This window comes from Siphateles boraxobius, unplaced genomic scaffold (assembly GCF_051911475.1).
Source record: "Siphateles boraxobius isolate OS27281-9 unplaced genomic scaffold, OSU_SipBor_1 2, whole genome shotgun sequence".
NCBI lineage: Eukaryota > Metazoa > Chordata > Actinopteri > Cypriniformes > Leuciscidae > Siphateles > Siphateles boraxobius.
In genome coordinates this window covers 18,083,180-18,103,723 of record NW_027508810.1, presented here as the reverse complement: position 1 = coordinate 18,103,723, position 20,544 = coordinate 18,083,180, and the positions used below count along the sequence as shown (strand labels likewise).

The window sequence follows — 20,544 nt, the reverse complement described above, 5'->3', positions numbered from 1 at the left end:
ATAGTAGTCAGCTTTTTAGCACTACGTTCTGAGACACAGACACAGCGTGTCCTGCGTTTCCTTCTCTGGCCACTAAGAGGCGCTGTCCCACTCAGGAATCATCAGCTATTAGCGCTCCGTCACTGGACTGTACAGTGTCCTTCGTCCGCGCACAGAAAATAATATTTAGATAGCTGCTGTTTATTATACTCGAAAAATATGTCTACTACGACCGGTGGCGGAGAGTTTGGCAACCCTCTGCGGAAATTTAAGCTGGTTTTCTTGGGCGAGCAAAGCGGTAAGTGTTCACATATGTGAGACGTGGACGGAGAGATAACGTTAGACAGGCCAGGTGAAATTATGTTCCAGAAGGATAGATGTTAAAGTCACTTAACATACATGCAAATAATGATTTGACCGTTTGGACTGATACGTCTGTCGACACGCACTTAAAAAAAACTAAATTTTACAGAAAACGTGTAGCATGTAACGTTAGCATTGAACATCCTGGCAGTACACGAACTACATACAAAAGATGTGAGATCCGAATATCATCTCCATTATGCTTTAATTGATAGATTATATGTATTTTACGGTCTTTCCTCTCAGTGTTTATGTATTCTTGAATCTCGACATCGATGTAACCCATCAAGTCCTTGTATTAGCATGTTTGTTTTCTGTTCCTAGCCACAACAGAGATCTCCCATTTTAAAGGCCTTTTATATGTGATTATATGTCATCCACAATAACTGTTTAACACACGATGCAAATGATATTATACTAATACTGGATGTTAATTGTTTTAATCTGTAAAACAATTCTGTCTGGTGTGAAAATGGTTGCTAACTGTTAGCAGTTAGCATGTTTCTAGCTGACCGGCTGTGACAATCAAGATCATGATATTATAAACCACATCAGGGATGTTTAACTGCCACGTCACATCCACGTTCTCGTTTCATAATGTCTGGATTTGACGTTAAAAAGCATTAGCCAGCTGTCGTAAAGGACAGTTTTTGCACGTCTTAGCCTGTATTGATGCAGTATGTTGCTGTGGACAGGACGGCGACACCCATGTTGCCAACACGGCGATCAGAGTTCACAATCATCCTGCGCAGATCAATGCATCCGTTCCCTTGACAGCATCTTTGACGTGATACATTCAAACATGCTGTCTATGTAGGGATCACACTAGGTTTTGAGACGCATTCACTATGAGGCCGTTATGTCTAATGCGTTGTTTTTCCTTTCCTCCACAGTGGGAAAAACTTCACTTATCACACGGTTTATGTATGACAGCTTCGATAATACCTATCAGGTACCACCTGCTGTGATTGTTACAGTCCATGTTATGATCGTATGGAAGATGCTTACCATGTTACCTAAAACAACTTAATATCAAAGTATTATTGACTTAATGAAAGCTATCATGACATCGGTTTGGTTACTTATTTCCTTGAAGGAATAGTTCACTCACTAATGAATAGTGTTGTCATTTGATGTCATGTTGATCCAATCCTTTCTTTTTTCCATGGAACGCATAAGGAGATACTCTGTAGAATAGTCACACTGCCATTGTCCTTACAATAAAAGCATATGATGGCCAAAAGCTGTCTTAGAACATTAGAACCAATGGCTTTTGGTGTCATTGAAATCAAATTTGATATAAGTGTCTTGTTGCAGAAAGTTTGAATATGCACAAGAGGAAATTAGAGTTTCCATGAACAAGGATCAATTTTATTTTTTGACTTTATGAAAGGAAAAGAGCAGTATGAAAACTCTGCAAAATATCTAATTTTGTGTTCCACAGAAAATACAGTCAAAATAAATATTGCTTAAGTGGTCTGTATTTTACAATGTGATTGTGCACTGAGTTAACTCATTGTTTCTCTCCATAGGCAACTATTGGTATAGACTTTCTGTCAAAAACCATGTACTTGGAAGACCGCACGGTAGGACGGAGATCAACATTTCTAGAATAATTTCCAAGGAGTCTCTGTGTGTCCAAGCCTTTTTTAAAGCCTGATTTAGTTGAAATATTGACTATTTATGTTAGTACTAGTGTAATAGATGGTTTTGACACACACTGGCTCAAGTCCTTCGCCTTGATGTTTTCTAATATCACCTGTACGGTCTATGACGCCCTATTCGGACAGGATTAGTTTTCTAAACAATGTTTGAGTTACAATTCTTATCGCCCCATGTCTGTGATTCGGATGGAACTGAGATCTCTGTGTTTGTTACAGAGGTGGGAATGTGTGTTTTCTAGACATGGGCATTACAGAAGGTCGCTCACTGTGCTACGTATGACGTATATATTTTTTAATGAATTACTTATTGATATAACTTTAATATCATATTAAAAACTATTTAAATATAGTTCACATGAGTTTATTGAAGTGGCTGTTTGTAATAAACCAACACAAGTGAGCAGAGACATCTAGACAAGTATCTTACAGTATATGACACTGATATTAAAATGGGCAGTCTTTACAGTTTTCACGATTTGGCTCTATTTAATAATTTTAAACTCCATTTTAAAATAAAATGAAAACATGCGAAAGATTGGTACGCATACTGTAACTCGGGAAGGTTCAAAAACAAATGAGGAGAAGCATTAGTTGGCTATAATACAATCACAGACATTCCCATTCGGAGAGGATTAGATTTCTCCATTGTACCATTGAGTTTGCCAAGAACAGTAGGTAATTTGCCCTGGAATTTTTACTGAGGTTGAGTGAGGAAATACACAGGCATGGCAGATTCAGACAAGATTAAAATCACAAAGTATGCCTGTGTCTCTATGACGCATTTCTCTAACGTCCAAATATGGCTAGTCCCCCAGGTGATTTCACTGTCTGTCACTGATTCATCACAGTTATCATTTGCGTAATTCCTTGCGCATGCTTGTAGCTCATCACACTTATGTCATTAGTTTGTCATTTATTTTGATTTCGCCTTTTTAAGTTTGGTTGTGTCTTTGTCCACCTCACCCCACTCTCTTCCATGGCTGGGTGCTGAATGGGTCCCCATGCCTGTTGTGCTGCATGGACGGTCATAGATTCGGCTACAGCTGTGGGACACTGCTGGGCAGGAACGCTTCCGTAGCCTCATTCCCAGTTACATCAGAGACTCAGCAGCCGCAGTGGTGGTCTATGATATAGCAAGTAGGTAGCTAGTGCTCCTGCTTCACCACATGGTGGGGTCAAGTTGGGTTCTGCTTGAGTAAATGGCACTCATGTAGCTTTATAAGTTTGCTGGTTTATTTGAGCGTTCCTGGTAAAGTTAAACAAAGTTAGTTGAAGAAGAAAAAACAAATCAGTTTTAACAATGTGAAGGCATGTAAGAAATGTAGATTCTGTCATAATTTTCTCACCTCATGTCATTCCAAACCTGTATAACTTTAATTCTTCTGACATTTCAAATATTGCTGAATCAGAATGCTAGACAGTTTAGATAATTTATTCAGATGGTGTTCATTGTTCCTAAAGCTAGATTAAAATCAAATGCTAATAGGGCCTTTTCTATGCCCCCCAATTATGGAGTTCTCTTTCACTGAATATTCAATTTTCTCAAGGTATTTATTGGATGTTTGAAGACGTATCTTTTTAGTATGGTTTTTACAACGGAGCAGAATTAATTTAGAATTAGTTCATTTTATTTAACTTATCTGCTGGAAAGCAGTTTTAGATACAATAATATACAATATAAATGATATTGAACACAAAAAAAAGATATTTAGGGGAAAAAAGTTTTGATTTGGACCCCATTGACTTCCCCATTGAATTCTATGGTAAAAAACAGTTAAAGCATTCTGCAAAATAAAAAAAGTCATACAGGTTTTGAAAAACAGAAGGGTGAGTTAATGATAGCAAAATTTCCATTTTTGTGTCTTTATGAGTACAATTTTAGCTTTTACAAATATTTCAAAACCTTAAAGCATGTTGTTTAGACTGAAATCATGTCCAGCAATACTTGTGCATAAGGAGTGCCATTTGCAAAGCATCTTGCAGAAAGCAGCGTCATTCTGAGATCAGAGAATGGAGAAATGACTTCAGATTCCTAAAACCTTGTGGTTATGATCCATAAGCACAAGCAAAAATTGGTCTATTCTGTAGGTGCATTTCTCCTTTTCCTTCATGTATTGCCTCTTTGATGTTGTCCTTTTCGTCTAACCCTGCTCCCTTGCTCTTTCCTCTCTTTATACTTTTTCTTTTCTCTGTTCTGCCTTTCTCTTTCCCCGGTTTTCTTTGCACTTCACCTTTCGTTGGTCCATCAGGTTCGGCTCCAGCTATGGGACACTGCAGGGCAGGAGCGCTTCCGCAGCCTCATTCCCAGCTACATCCGAGACTCCACTATTGCTGTGGTGGTCTATGACATCACCAGTGAGTTTGAGCCTCACTCATTGGGTCAGCAGGGATCTATGCTCTCAGGGCACAGTTAGCACGATTCAGCATCTGCTTCTAGGTCATGGCAATTCATCTTAGTATGGTTGCTTGGGAACAATGCTGTTTTTATTATTTCATTCAGATTAAAAGAAGAGTAGATCGAACATGCTTCTCTCTTATTTGTACACGCTGAGCATTGAAATTACCTGTGCTTAAACTGAAAGGTGCTCTAAGCGATGTTGGGTGACGTCACGTCTTGTTGACGTTCGAAGTATTGTCAAACAAAACGGAGGCTAGCTCGACCCGCCTTCCTCCTCATCCTGTCCCCTCCCCCTCCCTTCCGTGCTTCCTGAAACAGGCTTTTCTGATGTAAATTCGGGACTTTGCGCGTTCCTTCTCCTTTTCCCCCTTCTTTGCTATTTGTTCATCGGAACGTCGTCTCTTTGGTCGTGTGTCGTCGTTCATATCAAAACTCATGAGAATATAATTCTAACGTTAGTCGTTGTCTGGGACATCTCTCCTCTAGCTAACTTCCCTCTTCATGCTTCTCTCTCCTCCACTCCCCACACCCCCCTTCATGTGTACGCGCACTAACCCCCCAACACCCACCCCCAAATCATTCTTGTCGGTTATTGGCTGGAACACTGTTTGTTATGTTTCGTGGTGCAGGTTTGCCAGGTTTGTTTTTCTTGTTTCTTGTTCTTGTTTTTTTTGTGGAGTCTGGCCTGTCTACAGAGACCACTTTTTTTACAGTGTGTTCAGGGGACAGGCAGCTGATGGATAATGAGATGTTTGCTGTATGTGACAAATGTTTCAGCCTAAAAAACATGTGACATCGCTTAGAGCACCTTTAACCGTCCTCTGTTTTGTTGAACTTCATTCTAACAGTCTGCTTGCACACTTTCTTCTTAGAAAACTCGGCTTTGAAGTGAATCAAGTGTATTTTTGACCGCTGCCAAATTTGAATTTTGCAAATTGATTTTCAATTTATTAATCACTGAAATGAGTTCCTGTAGATCACATGAGACATTATTCCTCTGTAATAAGTCCATGCCTAACATTTTTCCTTCTGTTCTTCAGATCTCAACTCCTTCCAGCAAACCTCAAAGTGGATAGATGATGTCAGAACAGAGAGAGGAAGTGATGTCATTATCATGTTGGTTGGCAACAAGACAGACTTGGCTGATAAAAGGTACAGTCATTTCGTACTGTTCAAAAACATACTGCAGTTTGATGAACACATCTTAGTTCATCCCTCAGTCTTCACGTTTTAAGCCCTTCACTATTTGTTATTTTTGTGTTCAGTTTTCTCTTTATTAATTTGAGTGTAATTTGTGCCATTGTTGCTTTTCTGTTTTTTCATATTTTCTATTTGTTAATTTTATTTTTGATTTCCCATTACCACTTTTGTTTTTCATATCCATTCTAATTTGAACTGTTTCCACACATCAACTATGGATTATGGCAGGCAAGTGACATTAGACGCAGCAGAGAAAAAAGCCCGGGATCTGGGTGTGATGTACATAGAGACCAGCGCCAAAGCTGGTTATAACGTCAAACAGGTGGGTGACACGATACAGCTTTAGTGTAGACCTAAGCGTTCTAACTTGTATAAAAGAATCTGTGGCATATTTTTGATTTCCACAGACATTTTTTTGGAGACTTTCCTCACATTGTAAAAACAAGCTTAATACAGTAATACATCCTAGCAGAATACTAGCAAAAAAATGTGCAACACCTCAAATAAACATTTGAAATAGGCTAATATTGAGTATAATTGTAAAAAGGTGCGGGAATTTCGTGAGCAGAAAAGGTCAATTTTCAATAGTGTAGCATTGCATGGAGTACAGTTCACACAGAGGTTACTTTTAAAACAAGCATCTTTCTATTGGTCAACGCCACAAACTTGCGTGACAATCTCGAACCTGATATAAAATCTACATGGGGTATTTTTCACCTTCAGTCGAAACCGTATGTATTCCAGTTTGAAATTACTGAATTGCGAACGTGCAATTTTTTTGGTAATAGAATCACATAGCAACCCTTGTCAATTGTTAACTGATCAAGTATATCACAAAGAATCATGGAAGGAATGTGACACAACACCCACATGGATTCTACAGCCACGGAATTCGGCAGAAAGCTCTGCAGATTTTCATTGAATTAGAACACGTGTCATTCATAAAGTTCTTTAAATCTCCTACCTCTTGTGTGGCCTTTTGTTAAATATTTTGCCCTGTTGATTATACTTTCAGCTAACAATGTATGTCTCAGTTTAACATTTTCTAACATCTAAATCCATTTGGGTATAATTCGACTTCCCTCAAGTCATACAGAAAATGTCAAAAGTCTTGGTCTGGGCATAACTATCTTACAAAGTCAAATTTATTGTCTGTGGGAAATCGATCAATTTGAAAGAATGCCACAGATGCGGTCTACAGACAAAGGGATAGTTCACCCAAAATACTGAAATATCGGTCATAATTTATCGCCCTTGTGTCATTCCAAACATGTACAACCTTTTTTCTTCTTCCGTGGAACACAAAAGGAGACGTTTAGCAAAATGTCTTTTTACTATAGAGGGTATGCATTGACATCACTTTCCTGCCGGAATGCCCCCTCGGCCGGACTGAGTTTCAAAAGAGCCTTCTTAATGACTGGATTTTAATAGGGGAAACTGCGAAAACGCGAGTAAAACAAGGGATTATCAGTTTAAACTAAAGGTTGGACTCGAATCGATATAATGTTCTTTACAACTTACCAAAGATCCAGTGATCCATGGATATTGACATGCAACCAGGAATCGTGTTTTCCTGACATTTATATGTGCCTGACTTTGACACTGGGAAAATACATAAAGCAAATTTGCCTGTGAATGCTTGCTTACATAGTTGTTTCTATGAATTGCAGCGATCATTTTGCTTCTGTTTTTGGTAACTTTTGGCAGTCAACCTCAGATTTTTTGTCAAATATATTTATACAGTCAATCTCAAATCTCTATCCAGTTTTAGATGTGCTTTTTGTGTGTTTTGCGGCATTTACACTGAAAGCCAATTCTGCGGCTCAGTCTTTCTGCCACTCAGTGGGCGAAACCGCGTTTACTCCGGCCAACGGTGACGTCACGCGCATACCCTCAGGGATGGGTAACTCCGATCCTGGAAGACAACTGTCCTGCAGAGTTTAGCTCCAACCCGAATTAAACACACCTGAACAAGCTAATCTGTCAGGGTTGGAGCTAAACTCTGCAGGACAGTGGCCCTCCAGGACCGGAGTTATAGAAGTGGATGGAAAAGAGAAGCTTGGACATTCTTCTATGTACATTTTTTTTGTGGTCTGCAGAAGAAAGTAAGTGAAACAGGGTGAGTTACTGATGACAGAATCTTCATTTCTGAACTCTTTAAGCCGAAAATAAACAAGGGATATTTCAGTGACCAAAGTGCCAATGACATTATCATCGCTTCCCTTGATAGGGTGTTTATTTTTGTTGTAGATTTTCCTCAAGTAACAAATGTGTTCCCTGTGAATGGCCTTTTTGTTGAACTGCAGTGCAATGATCTCTTTTCAAGGTTACGATTTCAGCCATTTCTCAACTCTTCAACCTGCGTTGGGGTCCTATCAAAACACTAATCCCTCTTTTTTTTCCCTATTACTAATGTGAACTTCAGGCAGTCTTTGTCTCTTTCTCTTCTTCTTGATGCATTTCTTTTGTCTGTTTATTTCTTTCCTTTCCCCTCCGTGCTCCGGTCGAGCAGACAGATTACCACAGAGGAGGGCGAGCAGAGGGCTAAGGAACTGAATGTCATGTTCATTGAAACCAGCGCAAAGACTGGCTACAATGTCAAACAGGTAGAATCACAGAGAAATGAGGACGGCCAAGCCCCACCTTCCCTCCACCACTCTATCTTGTGCTTTCTTTGGTTTCTATTTGGTTTCTATCTTTCTCCGCCACGCCCATCATTAGCCATTCTTCCCTCGCCTCACATTCACAGGTGTCCTGTGCTAGTAACCTGTTCTTTTGTGTTTTGTTTGCTTGAAGTGCTCCCCATGTACTGTCACAAATGTCCTTTGCATGTTGGCCAAGCATCGCTATAAGGATTTTTCTCTGTGCTGTTTTAGCTCCCCTTGTAATTCACAAACTCAATGTAGACATTCCATTGTGCATTGTGCTTTTTAATAGCATATTGTATTGCTTTTTGTTTTCAGGATTAGTGGATGTCTTTTTTTGTCATAATGCTAGTGTCATCGGAAATGACCTTTTTTTTTGTTTACCTCTCTACCTATTGGGAGTTATAATTTATTTTAAATAGGGGAGACTAGGGCAAGTTGCACACGAGGAATTCGTCATAAGAGCCACTCTAGGGTTCATCTTCAGAGCTCAAAAAAATACCCAATTTCACCATCAGACCTCAAACCTATTAGAAACACTTATATCCTCAATTGGATCTGTGTAATGGAAACAAACTTTACAAAATCAATCCTGTGGTTGGCGAAAACCGTTGTGTCCATTTCTAAAATAGCTGGGACCATGTTATCTTCACTGGCCACTCCAGACTAACCCATAAGTTTTTGTAATTGGGTGAAGATCCTCTTTTATGCCCCTCTTGTCACAGTCCTTCATCGCTGAAGCATATTTTGATGGACTGCGATGGCTTGAACTCTGTTACTCTTTATTTATCAGTTGAAGACCAAATTGAAGACCCAATTTAGTTTAAAAATGTATATATATATATATATATATATATATATATATGAAGACTTCAAATGCAAAAGCCTCTAAGTCTGTCCAAATGATATTAACATTTTTATCAGGCTCCTATGTATAGGTTAGTACCAGCATTTCTGAATGGGCTGAGGCAGGGATTTAGTGAGTTTGAAGTGAAAGTATTTGATGAGCGTATACTGTGTGCGGAGAGCATTCACTCAATATTATTATCTCCTTTTTGACAGAGGTGGCTTTTAGAGGCTTTTGCATTGGAGGTCTTCATACATGTGTGTGTATATATATATATATATATATATATATATATATATATATATATATATATATATATATATATATATATATATATATATATATATATATATATATATATATATTTTTTTTTTTTTTTTTTTTTTTTTAATATATATATTTGTTTGTTTGTTTTTTTATATAAAAATAATACATTTTTGATCATTCTGTTTTTAAAACGTGCATTTCAGTGTAATATTTTTGTAATACTGGTTGGGTGAGTAAAAAAAAAATTCAAAGTTGCATATTTTATTGAGTTACATATATTGTAAAAAATTTTTTACAACTTAATTAAATTATCTGGCCAATTTTTATTCTTTATTGTTGAGGTTTCATGAGGTTTGTCCCTTTCATGAGGTTTTGTTGTATATGTGTTTTGCTGTTTAAATGTACTTGAAAAGCCTATTCAAAGGTGAACTAGCCCCAGTCTCCCCTACTAAGATATATATTTTGTATATATATATTTATTTTGTATTATATCAAACCTGCATTGAATTATATACATGTGGCTAATGCAGTTTTTAAGTAATTAACTTTTTTTTCTCTATAGCTGTTTCGTCGTGTTGCTGCAGCTTTGCCTGGAATGGATAGTACACCAGAGAAAAGCAAAGAGGACAGTATCCTTCACATGCACCTTAAATATTCCATCGCTCACATTAAAATATCAGTCAGTTTGTCCACAACAGCCTGAAAGCAGGAGATCATAAGCGTGTCTATTTGTCTGCCAGTGTTTTTGTCTAACAGAAATGAATGAAAAGTGTAAAGACATGCTTATTCAAATGATCCAATCTCTCAGTAATTGATCCTTGACAGAAACTTTCAGTGATCGACATCAAACTGGAGAAGCCTCCAGAGCTGCCCGTTACCGAGAGCAGCTGCTCGTGCTAGTAACCACCCCGCCCCCCGCCAGGTCCTGCGTCCCCCTCACTCCACCCCCTCACACACAAACAGCTTGCCTCTCAGTGGTCACTCGCTCCTCTCACGGCCCGTGTCATGAGCGGAGAACCTTTTCTTTCTCTTCGACTCAGTGACTTTTCAGAGTAACCGTGTGGATGTGCTTTTACTCTGTATTAAAATGGATTCCAAAAATGCATATATAATTAACGAAAAAAGTAAAATCACAGCATAGATTAAATGATAAAACCATTCAGATCCTGATCTGTTCTGGCTGCATGGCATTATATGGGATTGCAGACTGACGTAAGCTCATATGCTCTTAAGTTTTCACACATCAGTGTTGTGAAGTTAACTTGTTTCAGAGCTGGGGCTGATGTCATCATTTTTAGGCCTTTTTTGCCTTTTTTTAATTTCACTGGAGGAAGAACCTCTGGCTGTTACTGAATCATATATTTTTTTTTTTCATGAACATTACACTATTATTTTGTTTGTTTTTTGGCAGAAGTTATTTAAAAGAAAGATACAGAATGAATCTCCTCGATTTTGTCATGAAATATCACCATGGACACACTATTCTGTATAATTGGATGCTTCCATGTTAAATGTGGTATTAGGGAACGGATATCATTTTAAAGTTGTTTTGTTTCAGGAAATATACATGTATGGACAAAAAAAATTGCAGTTTTGTTTGCGACAAGCCTCATTCTGGACAGGCTAATTTTATACCGAAATCTTTGGAGGGTTGCATGGAAGTAGAATGTATTGAGCTGTGGGGGAAAAAATTTTGATTTAGCGTTCTTTGAAAAGGGAAAATTGCCATTTAATTTAGTTCAAATTCAAAACCTAAGATATTTAATGTCTTATCCACGACCATAGCCACAAAACCTAACGTTAATTGTAAAAACGTGTATGTACTAACAAAACTATCGTAACGTCGCTCTGAGCTTGGATATGGAAAGCATCAGCAATCAGCAATTCACACTAATTGCTCATTTTCTGTCTTGTTTTTTCTGCTCAAGTGTAGGGACCGCATGCAGTTTAGAGACAGTTTAACACAAAATGCCTTGCTTGTTTGGTTGTCATGGTGCACCAAATCAGGCCACAGTGCTGTGGTTTGCTCGAGCCTATTAACATTGCATAGAGATAATGAGGTTTTGTTTAACAGGACATTTAGATTTCTTCCTTCAACACGGTTATCGCTTGGTGTACAGACACGTCTTGGTATTGCTCGTCGTAAGACTGTTGGTTTCATGTGTTTATTTATTATCTCACTAGTTAGTGATACAATGTGTTGTATGCTTGACGGGAATGGCAGTTAGCAATGTGTGGGAATCAAAGTTTGATGTATAATTTGCATTTGCTGCCTGGCTACTGTATCACAAAGGCCTAGTCGTGTCACAATCATACCACTCTTAAAGACTTTCACACCCCATCTGTAATGCTGGGTTTCAACAGTATAGCTTGAATGGGCTTTTATTTGCTGGAGAGGTATCACCGAGCCCACCAGCACTGTCGCTTTTCCTCTCGTTCAACTGTAAACCGACAAATCCTTTCATCACTAAGACTTAAAAAGGGCATCAAGTGTGTTTTAAACATTACAGTTTACTATGGTTTGATATGTAGGAAATGAAATAAATTAGATTGAAAACCCTCCTGAACAGCTCTATCACGTGTCACTCACTGAATACTCAGCTGTGTGCTATTCTGAAGTGTGTCTGTTTGAAATACGCTGTCTACTAGTGTTTAGCAAAGTTTGTGTGACAAAGTACTATTATTATATGCTGTAAAAAATGGACGGTTAAAGAGACACCAAAATGTATCACATGAATAAAAGATATTTCACCAGATTTGCTGTTTGTCCTGCTTCTGGTTCCTGCATATAGGCCAATACACAGTGTTCAGTATTAGAAACAGACTTGATACATAATATAATTACATTATCCAATCATTATGTACAGTAACTTTTGTGGATTACTTGATCACACCTATTTGCAATGGCAACAAATTAAGATGTAGGCTAATTTACTTGAGACACCAGGCCTTTTAAATGTTCATGTACATAAACACATTATATATACACACACAATTAGAAGATAAATATATATATATATATATATATATATATAGAGAGAGAGAGAGAGCGAGAGGAGTTCATATATAGAATTAATATGACAATTCTTCATAAATAAAAAAAAGTTTAAATTGCAGATGTGTGTTATGTCTGTGATACTGATTATTGTAAGCGGACATAACATATTAAGCAAGAGGTTAAATACTCTTATTAAAGGGTTTCATGTTTTTAAACTCTTAAGTTATCTTTGGTCCACTGTTGGTACCATAGTTCACAACACAAAGAACAGAAACAGATATGAAATTCGGTTTCTTATTAATGGCATATTGCACAATGTTGTTCCTGTGGAGGTGATTTGAAGAAAGGTTTCGGTCGTGAACACAAGGTGGAGTTTACAGAATCACAGCTCGTCTTGGGATTCCGTTATTACGGTAGCAGAGAGAGACCGCTGGACCCGCACCCGAATGACCAATCAATATGGGCGGTCCGACACACCCAGTTTGTGCCAGTTTGTCAACAGTTCTCACTTGAGTACATAAAAGCCATTGGATTTAAATCAAGATCATGTCAGTGTGCTAAATCACTGTTGTTCAGAGCTGACTGACTAGCTGCGCACCTTGCAGTTTTGTAATACACCTGTTCTAGCCTACTCCCGGAAGTGGTGACGAGAGTTTTCCACGCGCAAGCATTGACGCCAGGTGAGGAATTTGTGAGAAAAATCTTGTCGAGCTTGAAATGTTAATCTGTGACTACAATAACACCACATCCTACTTAGCGAGCAGAACAAAGTTACTGAGCCTCGGTACAAGATCTGTAATTCTCGCGGTGAAAATTATTGGTGAAATTGTTGTTTCAGTTATGTCTCGCGGTTCGGGAATGATTCCAGATGAATCCATGTTTAATGAGTTCAAAAGACAATGCTTGTCCACCGAGAATTGGCACAAGAAGTATGATAAGGATGACATGGAGGTATGGGTCGAGGGGCCTCCTTTATCTACTTCTCCAAGCAACAAAGTGAACTTATCCAAAGTCCACAAAATCAAGGTAAGATGTTTGCCTACATTTAACTACTATGATATGTGTGTATGACAATATTTTGTTTTGATTTGTCTTTAAAAGTCATGGTGTCAATGCTACCTTTTAAATTAATTTAAACCAGTGGTTTCAAACTTTACAGCAGGGCCCCCAACCCAGACCGCTCAGGGGCACATACATATATATATAATCCCTTTATAATAACTTTTCTTAGGAACATTAATTTCATTACATCATGAAATGCCTAATGGGTCATTGGTCATACATGATTTAATGGTAGTTATGAAAATGTACTTTGTTTACATATCTTCTCTCTGGACCCCCAGTAGATCACAATCTCTTTTTTTCTCTCTCTATTACATTTCAGTTTAGTTTGCATGTCCAGTCCTGTGTGTACGGCTGCCATAAAAACACTAATGCAAATGCATTTTTTTTCCAATACAGTGTAGAATGAACATAAAGGATGTATCGGCTGCTACCATGTATGACGTGCTTCATGACAGTCAGTACCGGAAGTCATGGGATCCTACGATGCTAGAGAGTTTTGACATCGCTCGCCTGGCTCCCAATGCTGATGTGGGCTACTATTCCTGTGAGTCATATAATCTTTTAAATCTCTGTCCATTTTTAAGACCTCTTTCATGTTTTATGGTTATTCTAGTAGTTCTTGGGTCTTTTGTTAGTAGTTCACCTAACAATGTGATTGCTTCAGTGCAGTGGCTTATCACAGTACAGGGCTGAAGATAAGCCTCCTGGGACCATGTTTTTATGTGTATTTAGGCAGTGAAGTTGCGTTTGTTTATGGGCCTATATGTCATAAAAATATTTTTTCCCCTCCTTTATTCACAGGGCTTTGTCCGAAACCATTGAAGAACAGAGATGTGGTGACCCTGCGCTCATGGCAGGCGTCTGAAAATGAGTATGTGATCATTAACTTCTCAGTGAAACATCCGGTACGTCTTTTATTTACTTACACCTTCTATTAATAAATGTCTTGATAAAGCAAGAGACCTTGAAATATCAGATTTTCTTAAAGGTCAAATGGAATTGCTAAAATAATGACTGTTTTCGCCCATCCAAATTCACATCATTGTAGGAGACGATATTTTAACATTGAACATTATTCTCATTATTTTATAATAATATGCATTACAATGCACTACTACATCAGTTTAAATATTATACAAATACTGTAATAAAGCTTTGCTTTCATTTTAGAAACATCCCCCACGAAAGGATATGGTGAGGGCCGTTTCCCTTCTGACGGGTTACCTGTTCACACCAACAGGGCCCAACAGCTGCACTTTCACATACCTCTCACAGGCTGATCCCAGAGGTATGATCCGATTCGCTCCCATCATTCATTTACATTGGAAGACTTTAATTTGTTGCAGTTTTATAACCAATTTAAAAAAAAAAATTTTTAGGGTCTCTTCCAAAGTGGGTTGTCAACAAAGCATCTCAGGTCCTGGCTCCAAAAGTAAGTGAACATGTTTAGTTTCTTACTGCTGTTTCTGTCGTTTATACTCTTTGAGGATGCGAGTATCTTTGTATGTGGGTCTGTGTTTCAAGGTTTGTTAAATCATAATCGTTACTATGGTAACCTACTGGAATATCTTGTACTGAAGACGCTCACGCAGCACTTGCTGTGCCAAATTGAAACTCGTTTATCTTGTTCGGTCTGTAGGCTGCATGACTATAGTCATGCTTTACATTTTAGAGAAGAGCACATCACTTAAGCTCCTATTAAATGTAAATCTCTTCTCTTTATTAATCATTTGTGATTATGACACACAGTTAGACTTTACAGTTTTTAGAAACGCCTCTAATAATGCTTCAGCCCTCATCAAGTGTTCAGATTGATATCTAAAGATAACTATGGTGAAGATGTTCTTCTGATTAAGAACAAGAAGTCAGTCTTGTTTTGAATTGTGGCTTTTTTGCAGTTGGTTTCATGGTTTTGTATGGAATTACAGCATGTGGCAGGGCTTATTTGTAGTGTTAGCAGACGGTATCTCTGTCCAAAGGGCACACTGATAACATAGTCTATACATCACACTTTGTGTGTTAAACACTATTATTGAAAACTGAGGTGTTTGCTTTCCACTGATCATTAAACAGGTTTACGATTTGATTAACAAACACACATACATATACACTAAAGTTTGTCAAAAGTCTCTAATGCTCATCAAGGCTGCATTTATTTGATAATACAGTAACATTCTAAAATATTATTAGTTTAATAAACTGTTTTCCATTTAAGATATTTCATATTAAGATATTCTAATATGCTGATTTGATGCTCAAACATTTCTTATCAATGTTGAAAACAGTTCATATTGTTTTTATTTCCTATATATATATATATATATATACACGTCATATGTGTGTGTATATATGCATGTTTACATAGTACAACCATATTACATGTCTAAAAGGAGGATGCTGATGATTTTATTTTGGTTATTTGTGGTTTGTTTCCTATCTATTAATACTGTTTGACAAAATAACAAAGCCCATTACCTTTAGTTCAGAAATCAGAGTTTATAAGCAGTATTGCACGCACGCACACTGATACTTTGTGCTGCCAAAAATTCTGAAAACCCAGACAAAAACCCAAAACACTGTTTATTTGTAACTACTTGAGCAAAAAGACTTGCTGCAATCGGAGTCCTTGCACAGCCTGAGAATGAGGTAAAACTGGATTCCAGTTCATTGTTTGGGTTACACAAGACTGAAAAAAAAGTTCAGTGTAACTTCCATTGATACTCGTGCCACTCCTTCACCTTCTTCTGTCATTCCACAGGTCTTAAGAAGCGTTCATAAAGCCGGTCAGAGCTACCCTGCATGGAAAGCAGCAAATTCTCCAGATCATAAGCCGTGGCTGTACCCCATACAGAGTGAACTGCCAATGATGGATCCAGCACAGCTGTCCATCCAGCGCGGAGACTCGCTCGAGAACGTGGATGAAAGCTCATCCAGGGATGTTCAAGAGAATGAAGACAGCAGCTAAAACGGCTCAAAGAAAAGGTCCACGTCACAAGATCAGTCTCTTACTCCACTTATAGCTAGTTGATGTCGACATTCCTCTGTCACAGAGTAAGAGTTTACAATGTCTGGGTTTCTTAGGGCATCGCACGTGACATGATGCTTACTTGAACAAGGGAAAATTATTTATACTATGCAGCTCTACTCCTTAATTTAATTTGAAATCCTTAATTTGAAGGTGGTTCATTGTCTTAAATGAGACGTTTTTTTTTTTTTGACCTGAAATGTATTACTAAATGGTTATGAAGCTACATCTTAAATGATTGTATTGACATGCAGGTGAACAGATTGTTTTTCTTTATGAATATGGTCAAGCAAGTTTAATCATTATTTTAAATCACCATCGTAGGGGATCGCATTCCTTGCAATGTCATCCTTTTTATGTTTGTGTAATTTTTTCAAAGAGCTGTGTCTGTATTGGCATGTGTGAGAACCATGGGAGAAAACCTGTGTAATGGCCCTGTAATATGACCAAAGCAGTCCAAGACACAAAGTGGTATTACCTCAAGATTTATTACTTGCAGTGGTATTAGTTCATTTGCCTGTAACAGGCATAGGAAAACAGAAGGCAAAGAAATGAGCAGTTCTGTACTTCTCAAATATGTGTTTGGCCCTTGAACATGAAAGAAAAAGGCATGTTAACAACGTGATACCAGTGGATCCATGCAATGACATTTGCACGATAAGTGGCAGTTACCCAGATTTATGACTTGATATTTTTCTTTCTGAGGATGGATATGGAAATTTGTGTTTTGAGAACTTGAATTTCATATATATATGAAGTCCTAACTCACTAAAGGGTAATGTTTTATACTTTTAAAATTTTAAATAAATTATGATGTTCAACATATCTTTTGAAGACTATAAACTGCCTTCTGTTCCATTGAGCTCGCGACACAGTAAAAGGTAAACTTACATTTTGTGTAATAAAATAATGTAATTCAAAAAATGTTGAATTTTAATTGGACTTAATATTTATAATTTCACTAGTTGATGCAATATATTAACATTTAGCCACACTACTTAACATCATAACTTTAGTTACCAAATCTGAGAATGTATTCATTTTACACACACACACCCTCCCCCCTCCAAGCTTTTTCTCCATACAGGTTTATTTAAAAATGAGCATAAAGTATTTGCACCTGAACAGCACTGTTTGCATTAGCATATTGATTCAATGACAATTAATTAATCAGTAGCAATGTGTTTGTCAGCAGGACATCAGTTGATGATATTAATAGCAATTAATAGCATAATTTATTCATGATGTACCCTTTGCCCTATATAATTATTTCATTCAATAAATAATATTTCTACCATGTTTTCTTTTTATATGCATGATATATCTCATAGAATATACTTAATTTTACCAGCTGCATTCAAAACTTGTGCAGCTCAAAACACGGATGCCTAAAAACTACCTAAATGGGTGAAGAAGCTTTGAATCATCAGCCATGTTATGAAGTGTTTGAAGACAATATCTTTGAGCAGTCTTTTAGTCAGAGACAATAGTTAGTAGGAGGAAGATGATGCAGAGAAGATGACACACCAACGCCTCAGCTGCGTCACTCACTGCTTCAGTCATGAATGTCAGCTCTGCCACCTAGTGTACAGTCCTCTCCTTCTGCCGTTGGTAATCTAGAAAAACAGATGCAAAACACTAATTTATGTCAGGTACTCCAATTGAATCAGTTAGCTACAGTCTCTAAATTAAAATAAGTTAAACTATATAGACCTAGAATAGAAAGAAAGATACAACAGAGGCGTATTGAAGCCTGCATCTCAAGGGAAGGATGAATATAATACTCACTGTAAGGGAAGTATCGGACCTTCATCAAAATCTCTCTTGCGGTCTTTAAAATCTCCACAGCCTAGGAGAAATCAAAAACGGATTAGAGGAGGAAATATCAGGCATGTTTCTGTCTCTTGGACGGACATATCAAGCCTTACCCTTGAATGCTCAATGTCTTGAAAGTCCACATCATTGACAGAAAGGACCTGATCACCCTCTTGTAGTCCTGCCCTATGGGCATCTGAATCTGGCACCACCTGTCAAGACATTTTGAACAAGACCAAGATGATGAAGGCAGTTCTTTTGATATACAAAGAAGGTTTTAACTAACACAACTCACCTTTGAAATAAATATACCGAGCTGAGACGCCTTTCCTCCACGGATATTGAAGCCCAGTTGTGCTCCAGGGGGCTTTTTTAGGACTACAGTGCGAGGTAGGAAATGAGTGAGCTCATTGTTATAGTCAGGGTGATGTATCCTCTGATTATTAGCGAGAAAAATATAAATTAGGTCAATATGATCACAAAAGAAAAGATCAAAACATGCATTAATAGTGTTGAAGCACCTCTTGTGGAGGGATCCATGCAGGGGGGCTCTCATAGGATGGAAGAAACACTACTGGCAGTTGATAGTCATCGTATGGTATCTTTTGATCCATGTTTTTCGAGCTAGAAATTGAAGATGCGAGAAACAACAAAAGCGATATGAAGATGTCTATCGTCAGGTAGTCCTCGGTGCACTTTAGGACTTCGTTCTATTTTTAAAGACTAAATGTAATTCTTAACAAAACTGTGACTATACTGATTACTAAAGCATGAAATTACCAAAGATTTATAATTAAAGGATTGTAAATACACTCTCTACGATTCTCCTTGTAGAGCAGGCTAGCATGCTAACACTCAACAATAAACACAAGTTGCGATGCACAATGAGCCATAGCCAAGAAAATGATAAAAACATTGAGTGAATAAACTGACGTTACAAATATAGGCTACTCACACTAAAATTAAAGGCAATCATTATATACAACTCCTTTTGCTAGTATGTAACATAAACTCACCACGAACTCCTCGAGAGAACCATTAGCCCCGCCCTCTTAGAGATCATGTGACCAGCACCTTTTTCCCCTTTTTCACCCCCCCAACAAAAACTATTTAGAGCTAAAGAAAATATTGATGTTGGGACTGTTTCTCGCATTTCATCCTGAGATGTAAATGTGGCCTCTGGGTCATCTCTGACAACTGCCCTTCCTGTCCCGTTGTTCAATTTCAAGAGCATCCTAAGATCATGAATGGCTTGTAGGCCTACTTGGTCTGATGCTCTGCTATGCTTATTTTACAGTTTAACTAGATGGACTTCAAGGATATGTTTAACAGCTTTTGTAAGACTTTCAGGTATGTGCCTAATCAGAAATGTTCTGCTAAAAATTAACCTAGTCTGAATAAAAATAAATGGAGTAAAAACAAACAGATCGTATCAGTGTCTTCAGTTCAGTTCACCAACTTATATGCGTGTTAGAAATTAGTAATAATTAACTATGGAACCTTTTACAGTCTATGTATGGAACATTGGAAATCACCCACAGTGCTGTAAAGCCCATAGATATATACAAGCAGGTGGTAAATGCACATTCTGCAATATTTCAACTGAAAATATAGTAGCCTACACGTTTTTTTTTTGCTGCCCATCATCTACCTCTTCTTAGCAAGATTTGAAGCTGAATGTCACATTTCAATAAAACCATTCATTTAAAAATTATACAGTGTCTTGTACTTTGAAGGTCCATGCTTATTTAAAAAAGAAAAAAGTTTTATAAATTCTCTATAAATTATTAATATTCTACAAATAAAAATCACTTAGTACATAGTACATCCCCAAAATGTGACCAGCATAACAAAAACATTTGCATTAGGTTACATTGCATTTTTGTTTAGCCTACATTTCACCTTAAACTGGCTATATTGAAATGCATAAAGGAGGCTAACAAGTAAAATAACTCATAAATTAATATAAATCATTACATTTTAATGTTCTCGTTTCATTTCAATTTATATAAATGCTCTCTTTTTTTCTTTCTTTTTTATGCCCATTAAATGCCTACATGTTGCTGTATACATTCCTATTTCTGTGCAAATGTAAATAAAGGGATGAGTGAATTTTATTATTAATCTAAGATATATATCATATATATGGGGCTCTTTTTTAAAATGAGTTTCAGGTTATTAAGCTACTTTTTGCAGCAGTTCGCAATAGGCAGGATATAGTGCATTACAGTCACTATATAATATTATACGGACGAATTTTAATTTTGTGTCAGGTAGC

At 37.4% G+C, this 20,544-nt stretch overlaps 3 protein-coding genes across 10 annotated transcripts; 2 read left to right on the top strand and 1 right to left on the bottom strand.

Moving 5' to 3' along the window:
- The first annotated feature begins 41 nt into the window (after window positions 1-41).
- rab41 (RAB41, member RAS oncogene family) lies at window positions 42-12,119 on the top strand. 6 transcript variants are annotated; one of them, XR_013205859.1, is made up of 9 exons: window positions 68-277; window positions 1,236-1,294; window positions 1,875-1,928; window positions 3,038-3,143; window positions 5,445-5,556; window positions 5,833-5,926; window positions 8,117-8,210; window positions 9,926-9,992; window positions 10,199-12,119. XR_013205859.1 is itself a non-coding variant. In XM_077236282.1 (8 exons), exons 1-8 carry the CDS (start codon window positions 199-201, stop codon window positions 10,261-10,263), a joined length of 636 nt encoding a protein of 211 aa, XP_077092397.1. In that variant the 5' UTR covers window positions 42-198; the 3' UTR covers window positions 10,264-12,119. The 6 variants fall into 6 exon arrangements, 4 of the variants coding, with proteins under 4 accessions (XP_077092397.1, XP_077092400.1, XP_077092398.1 ...); XR_013205860.1 differs by lacking the exon at window positions 3,038-3,143 and adding an exon at window positions 4,256-4,361 and having other exon boundaries at window positions 72-277; XM_077236282.1 differs by lacking the exon at window positions 8,117-8,210 and having other exon boundaries at window positions 42-277.
- A 598-nt stretch (window positions 12,120-12,717) lies between these two features.
- On the top strand, window positions 12,718-17,748 carry stard14 (START domain containing 14). 2 transcript variants are annotated; one of them, XM_077236279.1, is made up of 7 exons: window positions 12,718-13,041; window positions 13,200-13,387; window positions 13,823-13,970; window positions 14,228-14,331; window positions 14,597-14,714; window positions 14,806-14,858; window positions 16,185-17,748. In XM_077236279.1, the coding sequence occupies exons 2-7, from the start codon at window positions 13,202-13,204 to the stop codon at window positions 16,389-16,391; spliced, it is 816 nt and encodes a 271-aa protein (XP_077092394.1). In that variant the 5' UTR covers window positions 12,718-13,041; window positions 13,200-13,201; the 3' UTR covers window positions 16,392-17,748. The 2 variants fall into 2 exon arrangements, with proteins under 2 accessions (XP_077092394.1, XP_077092393.1); XM_077236278.1 differs by lacking the exon at window positions 12,718-13,041 and having other exon boundaries at window positions 13,070-13,387.
- pdzd11 (PDZ domain containing 11) lies at window positions 16,921-19,492 on the bottom strand. 2 transcript variants are annotated; one of them, XM_077236280.1, is made up of 6 exons: window positions 19,283-19,492; window positions 18,788-18,890; window positions 18,562-18,702; window positions 18,380-18,478; window positions 18,240-18,300; window positions 16,921-18,067 (listed from the first exon to the last, which is right to left on the bottom strand). In XM_077236280.1, the coding sequence occupies exons 1-6, from the start codon at window positions 19,417-19,419 to the stop codon at window positions 18,033-18,035; spliced, it is 576 nt and encodes a 191-aa protein (XP_077092395.1). In that variant the 5' UTR covers window positions 19,420-19,492; the 3' UTR covers window positions 16,921-18,032. The 2 variants fall into 2 exon arrangements, with proteins under 2 accessions (XP_077092395.1, XP_077092396.1); XM_077236281.1 differs by having other exon boundaries at window positions 19,222-19,294.
- Window positions 19,493-20,544: the final 1,052 nt, after the last annotated feature.

Excerpts from the sequence above, each read along its gene's own strand:
- rab41 (XM_077236282.1), top strand. The coding sequence starts at position 199 with ATGTCTACTACGACCGGTGGCGGAGAGTTTGGCAACCCTCTGCGGAAA. Across the intron at positions 1,929-3,037 it reads TGTACTTGGAAGACCGCACG|ATTCGGCTACAGCTGTGGGA; the intron begins GTAGGACGGAGA and ends GGACGGTCATAG. Across the intron at positions 5,927-9,925 it reads CTGGTTATAACGTCAAACAG|CTGTTTCGTCGTGTTGCTGC; the intron begins GTGGGTGACACG and ends TTTTCTCTATAG.
- stard14 (XM_077236278.1), top strand. The coding sequence starts at position 13,079 with ATGTTAATCTGTGACTACAATAACACCACATCCTACTTAGCGAGCAGA. Across the intron at positions 14,332-14,596 it reads ACTTCTCAGTGAAACATCCG|AAACATCCCCCACGAAAGGA; the intron begins GTACGTCTTTTA and ends CTTTCATTTTAG. Across the intron at positions 14,859-16,184 it reads CTCAGGTCCTGGCTCCAAAA|GTCTTAAGAAGCGTTCATAA; the intron begins GTAAGTGAACAT and ends GTCATTCCACAG.
- pdzd11 (XM_077236280.1), bottom strand. The coding sequence starts at position 19,419 with ATGCGAGAAACAGTCCCAACATCAATATTTTCTTTAGCTCTAAATAGT. Across the intron at positions 18,891-19,282 it reads GTTCTCTCGAGGAGTTCGTG|CTCGAAAAACATGGATCAAA; the intron begins GTGAGTTTATGT and ends TTCAATTTCTAG. Across the intron at positions 18,301-18,379 it reads AAGACATTGAGCATTCAAGG|GCTGTGGAGATTTTAAAGAC; the intron begins GTAAGGCTTGAT and ends GATTTCTCCTAG.